This window comes from Tupaia chinensis, unplaced genomic scaffold, assembly GCF_000334495.1.
Source record: "Tupaia chinensis unplaced genomic scaffold, TupChi_1.0 Scaffold000374_1, whole genome shotgun sequence".
Lineage (NCBI taxonomy): Eukaryota > Metazoa > Chordata > Mammalia > Scandentia > Tupaiidae > Tupaia > Tupaia belangeri.
This window is the reverse complement of record NW_006159872.1, coordinates 1284877-1294085: the sequence shown is the minus strand read 5'-3', so window position 1 is coordinate 1294085 and position 9209 is coordinate 1284877. Positions and strand designations below refer to the sequence as shown.

Below are 9209 nucleotides of genomic sequence, written 5' to 3'. Positions count from 1 at the left end.
TCTTGGGGGCTGGGGGGGCCCCCCTGCCTCTCCAGGCACAGTGGTGGTGGCAGGTGTTCGATGAGTGGGTGGGAGGAGACGCAACACAGGCAAAGAGCTGGAGTCTGGGTTCTAGTCCCAGCCCCCCTCCTTACTCACAGGCCATCCAGAGCAAAGCCACCTTTGCTTTGTCACCGTTGTCACTTCTCTTATCTACCAAATGGGGACAGTGATACCCTCTGCATGGGTTGCTGTAGGATGGGGTGATGGAGTACCTGGCACAGAATAGAGGCTTCATAAACATCGAGGCTGAGAGGAAGTCAAAGTGGTGGGAATGGGTCGGTGGTCAGGCTGGCCTCCCTCAGACCACCTGCCTCTCAAACAGAGCCTGGGCCCGGGGAGCTGGGAGCGGGGAGCTGGGCTACAGCTGGAGAGGAACACCGCAGAGCATGCTCTGGGGCCTCCAAGACGGGCGGTTTCTCTTGGGAGCATCCTCAGCTGTTTCGTTTCACCCCTGGGTTGAGCCCTGGTGGTCCTGCCTAGGGTACTGGGAAGCACCATTTCATCCACTTTGGGGTTCTGTGGTATCAGGGAGGCCCCTACCCTCCTCGCCATGGTGGGGCCATCTCTGGAGAGCATCAAGTACCTAGTTTAGTGCTGGGCAAGACTGGAGGAGGCTCCAGCTCTGAAGCGCGAGGTAGAGACAGGATTGAAACCTGGAGCGAGGTGGGTTCAGGATGAGGACAGTGAGGAAATGAGTTGGGATCGGCTCCTTTGGGGTAGAGGTGGGGCAGGGCTGCTGAAGAGCCGATAACCATTTTGTCTGAAAAAAAGGCACGCCCGGCTCTCTCTTTCCAATGGGTAGCACTTGCACCAGCGGGAGGAAGGCAGCTTCCGGCAGGGAGGTGAGACTGGAACAGCTGGTCCCGAGTTATTGAACATTTAAGAGCAAACAAGACGTGGCAGCCCCCAGCTGGTGCGCTCTGCGGAGAGTTCTCTGCGGAGGACGGGCTAGAGCGTTTCCTGCCAAGGAGAAACAGAGGACGCTCCTGGGACGCTGTGGGGGCTTTGGCCCGTTTGCATCCCCTCCAAGTCCCATATTGGCCACCGCTTCTGAGGGTCTGCTCTGTGCCAGTTCATTTGGCCGTGCTGTCTTCATTCCTCACAACCACCAGGCGGGGAAGGGGCCCAGTTCCCAGAAGCGAGATCAAGTGACAGCTGGTGAGCAGTGCTGGGCCCGAGACCTGACTGCCCGAGGCTACGCCCTGGCTGTGGCCTCTGAGGCAGGAAGAGCCCCTTGGGAGGAGGGTGTGCGGCATTCAGGGCCCTCTCTGAGTCACTTCCCACGCTAGTGGACTGGGAGTTGGTTGTCACCTCCTGCTGCCAGGCAGGGTTGGGCTGGTGTCTTGGCATCCCTCACAGCCCGACCCCACAGGCCAGCCTCCCGCTCGCCGGCCCTGACCTCCCTTTGACCCCTATACAGCAGTCTGAGGTCAGCGTGCAAGTCGTGCTCCTAGGCCACAGGTCTAGATGACTGGGACTCACTCACCACCCTCGGTGCCCTCGCCTGGACCACGAACAGCCCACGGCCTCCTTGTTTGCACTCCCAGAATATCTGTCCTGGTCTAGCCAACCCAGGCCAGGCTCATTAGGAACTCGATTCTCGTAAAGAAAGTTGTTTCCAAAGATGTCTTGTCACTCTGTTATATTGACCGGTGGTGGTGGGGCGGGGGTTGGGGGGCCGTCAGAGGCCAGGGATCGACGCGGGAAAGGTTAAAGGTATTACAAATACCAAAGACCTGCTGCTGAATTACTGTGATCCATACTTTTTTTTTTTGGAGAGGTTTTTGCTATAGGGCGTGTGTGCTCGCCAGAGAGAGAGAGAGAGAGAGACATAGAGACAGAAAGCGAGAAATCACCCCCCAGGAGGGACGGTCACGCCGCAATCCCTTCCCTTCCATTCTCCTCTTGGGATCTTGGGCATGCACGCACATGCACCCATGTGTGCTTGCCAGACAGACAGAGAGAGACATAGAGACAGAAAGCGAGAAATCACCCCCCAGGGGGGACGGTCACGCCGCAATCCCTTCCCTTCCATTCTCCTCTTGGGATCTTGGGCATGCACGCACATGCACCTGGCATAAGTCTTAAGCCACCGGGTCCAGGACGGGAACGGTGGTCGACTACGTGGGAGTCCAGTGACATAACCATTACACTAACTGCTGGTTCTCTGTGATCCATACTCTTACAAATCCCATTAGATGGAAAAGAACTGGCCAGAAGGCTGGGCTTGGGGGAGACAGCCCAGAGATGACCTCTGGGGAGGCTCTGGGTGAAGGAAGGATGAACCAGGCTCCTGGAGGCAGGGATGGCCCCCATCAAGGCACCACTCTGTTGGAGCCCACGCTTGCTCCCAGACTGGTTTGATCTGGGTTGAAAGCCTGGAGACAGTATCTGAGGGTCCCTAAGTGCAAAGTGGGGTGATGAACAGCAACAGAAGTGAGCTAAGGAAGACCTTGTGCTCCTGCAGGGGAGGCATGAGTAGGGGGACAGTCCCATTCTCCCACAGAGGTGTCTGGCTTTGCCTTAGGCTGTAAGGGAACCATCCACTTTCCAAAGGACCTGGATGCAACACATCCCTCCCGGTGGACCAGGAGCTGCCTGAGAGGAGAGGCACTCAGGTTCCTGACACATCAGGAAGATGCCATCCTACGGTCTTTCGATGAAAATCTGCCCATGGCCCACCATGGTGGCATGTGCTGCTGACACTGCTCTGCAGGCCGGGGCCACACGAAGGTCCAGACTCCGCTCCCGGTCCGACCTATAGGCTGGGCACAGGGGTGTGCGACTCATGGCTGAGGCAGGGTTGCAAGCTCAAGGCCGGCCAGGCCAGCACAGTGAGACCCCGCCTGGGGCGCGTGCTGGGAGGCTGAGGCAGGGACATCCCAACAGTGGGACTGTCTTAAACACAGAAGCACAGTTCCCCAGAACACTGTGTGGAGTGCCCAGTGCTGCATTTCCGAAGACTGGGATCACCACACGAGGTTCTGGTCCTGATGGGAGACATCCCAAACATGGTGCCAGCTCTCCCAGCCTCAGCTCTTCCATGTGTGACACAGGACACTGTGGCTTGGATGGTTCACTGTGAAGGACTTTATGACTTCTGATACCATTTTTTTTAAAAAAGAATGATTTTATTTAACTTTATTTATTTTTCTTTGACCAGAGAGTGTGTGGTGGGGGGGAGAGGGGGAAAGTGAGAAAATAAGCTACCAGGTCTGGGACTCAAACCGCGGTAGGCCATGTGGGAGTCCAGCGCCTTTAACCACCAGGCCACCTGCCAGCCCCTCTGGTACCATTTTCACACAGGTCAAGGATGACTCTTCTGGAAATTCTCAAGTGAGAGTTATGGATGCCACCTATGATATAAATACAGAGTCTGTCTGCTAAGACTGCAGCCAGGCCTGCCCTGGCCCCAGCTGTGCCTTCATTCCAAGGATGTACCCAACAGCCTGGGGGGTGGGGTGGAAGGCCAAAAAGCACCCTTAAAAGAGAGCTGGAATTGTGTCATTTGTGATAACTGTCTCAAGGGATGTTTTCCTACTCCAGGCCTTGAGATCTTGTGTACCCAGTCCCTGGTGAGCTCGAAGGGGAAAGAGGGTGCCGAGGGTTGGAGAAGTGATTAAGACGGGCCTGATGTACCCACCCCAACCAGAGGCAAGCTTGCCTCCCAGCGAGACTGCATGACTCCCTTCTGCAGGCTGCAGACCGCCCTGTCCCAGGGGCTAGTCAGAGGCAGTTGGTATTGTTACTGGAAATCCAGACTCCAGGTCCCCCTGTCCTCACTGTCACCTCCCCCAAGAAATCAAGACTTAAAGCTTTCTAACAATTCAGGTTCTTTTCTTTTTTATTTATTCGTCAGGAATGTATATTGTTAATCACTGTTATCAAGGGACACAATAGCGAGACTGGAACTGGACTGCAGCCATCATGGCACCCAAGTCCACCTTGGGCTCTTCCTCACTCTGCTCTTGGAGTCACTGCCGAGACCCCAAACCAACAAAGTCCCTTCTCCTCGAGGAAAGGAAATAGCATCAAGCATCGACAAGTTTACGAGTGATTATTCAAAGAATGCACAATAGCCACAGTTCAGACAAATCAACTACAAAAATCATTCAAACAAAGGTGGGGGGTGGGGCGCTGCCTGTTAAAAACAAAGATTGGACCAAAAAGAGAAGGGCGGACTTTGCCCCCTGTCCTGTGAGACTCAGAGGGGCTGGGGACGTGGTGGCGAGGGCCGGACTCGTGGCCCCAGGGGTGCCTCCTCTCTTCCTACCAGCTTGCTGATGAGATGGGAGCCAGCGGGGCTCTCATGGAGACCCTGTGCTCCGGGTTAAAGAGGCAGCGGCGCCAGCTCTGCCGGAGACCCTAGTGGCCGAGACAGGCCAGAGGGGCCGACGCCCCCAGAGTTAGTGGGTGACAAGGAGACGGGTTCCCTTCCCAGGAGCAGGGCCAGGACTGAGCTCATGTGCCCCCAGCACTCAGGGCCAGGCGCCCTCCCTTTCCCTGCCAGTTCCTGGGGACACTGATGTCCCATGTCCCGAAACATTCTTAATGTATTGTAAAACCTGGGGTTCTTATTTTGGTTGATTTTTGGTCAGAAGTACGGTGAGTACAGGAGCCCAAAGCGGGAGTGCAGATGTGTCTGCTGTTGACAAAGTGGCTTGGCAGTTCACAGGGCAAGGCAGGGAGGGGACAGGAAGCAGCTGGAGGCACCAGCTCAGCAAGTTCCCAGACTTAGACTCCTCACGGAAGGACAAGGGGAAGGCTCAGGCCCTGAGGGTGGCAGAGCCTCTGCGGTCCTCTCCAGCACCAGCCCCAGCTTCCCCAAGGCCGAAGGCTGTGAGCCCGGGAGTTAGTGCAGGTGGAGGTGCGCACGGGGGTCCCACCGCAGAGCCCGTCAGCCTGCCCTCCACCACGGCTGCCTTGTCCGTGTGCTCTCTGGGACTGCAGTAGCCAGGGAGACCTCAGGTCTGTGACACACCACAACCAACTCCTGAGGCCATCTGGCAAAAAGCAAGCGCCTGGATAAATGGGAGGAAAAGCTATGCCTGGGTTTTTAAGGTGATAGATTACCGATAACGGTTAAAAATCAACACTGATAGCGCTCTTTTAAAAACTCCTAATTTACACCTGACTTAATCAACTGGCTTCCCTTGGTGTCACTGTCATGAGAAAGAGTATGCCAGTGGACCATGATCTGGCCTGAAATGATTTTTTTGCCCTTACTCTTGCTAAGTCCCGATTATCTGAGCAGAGAGAATTTATCCTCTAGGGTTTGTCTAGGAGTTTTTCCTTTGACCTGCATGGACAGAGCAAATCCCTAGGAATTAGAAATGCTTCAGGAGAAGGGACATTCCTCAAGGATGTCCATGCTGGGGAAGTGGTCTGTGCCCCCTGCAGGGAAAGCTGGGCTCCTGCTTGGGCAACCTTGGGAGCCTCCTCTGGCTGGCTTAGGCTTCCCTGCTGCCCGGGGGAGGCGGCTTTCCTGCCTCTGGCGGCCGTCCCCAAGCTGGCTAAGGCGTGAGACCTGATCGCCAAGGGCTGCCTGCGGCCACTGGCACTGGGAACGAACTGACTGCTGTTGTGGACGTGCCCTCGGACATGTTCCATCAAATTCTTTGATTTCACCTTTATCCCAATGGCAGAGACACTGAACAATTAGAAGGAAGGGCTCTCAGAAGGAGAGGAGGGGAAGCAGAGGGGCCTGTGACCTATACATGGAATCATCTGTCCCAGACATGATTCACGGAGTTGACTGGAACCTAATAAAGACCACGAGAAGTCAGTGTAGCCGACATAAAGGGAAAAGAAACGCAGAACAAAATGAAACCAATCCTTAAGAGGAAGTGGGCTGCAGGTGCTCGGTGACTGCTTATGCTACGCGGGAAGAAAAGGCTGTGGGGTGGCCAGACGCTGCCTAGCAATCCCAAATGAAGTAGGATCAATGGGAACCCAAAGTTCTTGGAAACGCAAATGATGGTTTCCTTAAAAAAAAAAAGAAAAAAAGGGGAGGAAAAAAAAACAAAAAACAAACAAAAAAAAACCCTTGACGAATGTGATGAGGAATGCTGTGACCACCTCTCAGTCCGTACGAAGCGCCCCGAGCCATCGGTCCTGGGGTATACTATACTGGGCAGAGGTAAAAGTTCTTTTCCTCCTGGGGTTTGCTTATCCAGTCCCCATAGCCCATGTCCTTCAGGCTTTTTTTGAAGTAGTTCTTGGTAATCTCGTAGTTATGGGCAGCTTTCTTGGCCTCACCATAGGAGAGTTTCAGTAGATCCCTGCGGTAGCGGAAGGAGCAAAGCTTCTTAAACAGAAGAAAAATATTCTTTTTGGAGACCCGAGACAGTTCATTCCGAGGCCTGGAGAAACAAAACACTTGTTATTCCCCAGGGGCAGAGGCCAGGAAAGGTGGGTGCCTCAGCGGGGAGCTCAGGCACCGGTAGCCGGATGAGGGGCGAGGCCCCAGCAGCCGGGCTGCAAGCTCCTGCTCTCCGGGCTCTGCCGTCCCCTTACCCATCCACGGTGCCTCTGGTGCCGTCCAGGATTTCCAGGTCGTAGCCGTCAGCCAGACACCAGTTGACGCTCGTCTCCTTCGTCTTCCCAGATTGTCTTTTGGAATCATAGACACTGACTCGGCCAACCTAGGAGACCCGGAAGTGACAAGAGACAGATGAGAGAGAAACAAACCTTGCAGGAGTAAAACTCTGAAACAGGGCCTTATGACTCCTGGGAAAGAGGGAGGGAGCACAGGGCCCCGGCCTCTCCCCGTCACTGAGATTCCGTCTGGCCGAGGGAGAGCGGACTCGAGCCAAACTAGCTCAACTCTGACTCGAGCTAATTCCAGATGAAGAGAAGGAGCGCCCGACACCCAAAGGGAGGCAAGGCCAAGTCCTCAGGACACCAGCGGAGGCGGCCTGGCCCATGCTGTACACACGTGCTCTGCTTACGGAATTTCTTAAAAAGGAGAAAAAGGTCAAGGGAAAATAGAACGGGGCTGTGGCACCTTGGGGTGGTTGACGATAAAGGGGTACCGTAGTCCATCCTCGAATGCACTCCCATCTCTTGTCATACGACAGCAAATAGCACGGGTCAGATGCCCTTGGCTGAAAAGGTAACCTGAGAAGAGAAGAAAGGCGTACACGGTGCTGGGGCCAAATGCTGTTAAGAGGCAGAGGCATGTGGGGAGCCTGAAGGTTCAAAGGGGAGCCGTCAGGACAGAGAAACGTTCCCTGTAGGAGGCTAAGTTGGCTACCTGGGACGATCCAGGGCCATTGGACATCTAAGCACAGTATATAAGGCTCCAGGCAAGGCCACAGTCTGGTAGTAGCTACTGCAGTTTTAAGTTGCTGGGTTAACTCATCCTGAAAAGCCTCGCCTGGCATGTCCTGTCCTGGGCTCGCTGCCTACACCATCTCCCTGCCTACACCATCTCCCTGCCTACACCATCTCCCTACCACAGTAGGCTGGACACTTGGAATCCTGACACCCGAATCAAGCTCACTTTGGAAAGGGAAGACTTCCTGTCAACACCTGGCGATGGAGCGTGCACTTTGCTGCGATCTGGGCACACGGACAAACTGGTTCCAGCTCCCGAGGCAGGTCTCTTACCCAGTGTCACAGACTTGAGATACACTGGCTGCAGGAAGTGGGTGAGCAGCGCCCCCTGCAGGCCTAGCACGTTCCAGCGCAGGATTTTGTCACTACAGGACATGGTACGGAGCCTCTCCCCAAGACGAATGCCATCCCATGTAGGCACGATGTCACTGGACTCCACAGGGATCGTGCCTTCTCCTGTGTGAGAGACTTGGGTCAGACCCACAGTGGCCACTGGACTAACCCACTCTTTGGCATGGTGTCCATGCTCCCTGAGCCACAGAATACTCATCCCTTCCTTCTTCCTGCATTTTCTATGTGCCAGGCACTGAGCCTGACGCTGGTGGGTAACGGGGAGCAAAACCAAGTAAGAGGCTCGCCCTCCTAGAACGTTTATGATGGTGAGAGGACGGACGAGACACTGAAGCAAACCGACATGTCTGTGAGCACTGTGGATGCCAGTGGTGCTCTGAAGGCTTTGATGGTGGACCACGGTGGGGAGGGCTTCTAGGACAGAGTCAGAGGAGCTGGGACACGAGGGACAAAGGAGAACTGGAGTGTGTCAGATGTGGCCAGTGACAAAAGCAAAGACCCTGGGACCAGCATTTAGTGTAATGGCTATGTTGCTGGACTCCCATGTAGTCAACCATGGTTTGAGTCCCGGACCTGGCAGCTTAAACTCATGCCGGGCGCATGTGCGTGTGTGCCCAAGATCCCGAGAGGAGGATGGAGAAGCGATTGTGGCGTGGCCATCCCCCCTGGGGGGGGATTTCTCGCTTTCTGTCTCTCTCTGTCTTTCTGGTGAGCACATTGATCCTACAGCAAAAAAAAAACAAACTCTCAACAAACAAACAAACAAAACAAAAGCGAAGGCCCTGGGGCACCAAGGAGTTTGGCTGTTAAGGCACTGACAAAGAGCCAGGGTGTCTAGAGCATACCTGCATGATGGGAAGAGTGGCATGGGATGGGGTGGGAGGTCATGGGAGGCTCTGCTTTTTAAGATAAAGTGCATAGGGCATGGTGGTTAAGGTGCTAGATTCCCACATGGTCGACCTTGGCTCAAGTCCCAGACCTGGTGGCTTGAAAATCACACCAGGTACATGTGCATGCGCGCCCCAAATTCTAGGAGAATGGAGGAGAAGGAACTGTAATGTGGCCATTCCCCTTGGGGGGTGATTTCTCACTTTCTCTCTCACAGACTCTCTCCTCTCTCGTGAGCGCATACACCGTATGGTAAAACCCTTAAAAAATAAAATATGGGGACCAGCAGGTGACATGGTAGTTAAGGCGCTGGACTACCACATGGCTGACTGCGGTTCAAATTCCAGACCTAGAGGCTTGAAACAAGCCAGGCACCTGTGTGTGCATGCCCCAAATCCCAAGAGAATGAAAGAGAAGGAATTGCAGCATGGCTATCTCCCTGGGGGACAATAGCTCACTTTTCTCTGTCGCTCTGGCAAACGCACATGCCCTAAAGCAAAAAATCTCTCTAGGGGGCACGTGGTGGTGTAGTGGTTAAGGGCGCTGGACTCCCACATAGCCAACCGCGGTGTGAGTCCCAGACCCGATGG

General features: G+C 54.8%; 1 protein-coding gene across 1 annotated transcript in view; it reads right to left on the bottom strand.

The window, feature by feature from the left end:
* Positions 1-3868: 3868 nt before the first annotated feature.
* The window catches only part of ADAR (adenosine deaminase RNA specific), a gene marked incomplete at its 5' end in the record, with an annotated part of 27296 nt that continues 21955 nt past the window's right edge, over positions 3869-9209 (bottom strand). Inside the window, 4 exon segments of the mRNA XM_006153437.2 lie at positions 3869-6404; positions 6559-6686; positions 7049-7161; positions 7654-7836. Coding sequence (XP_006153499.2) covers positions 6167-6404; positions 6559-6686; positions 7049-7161; positions 7654-7836 — 662 coding nt within the window.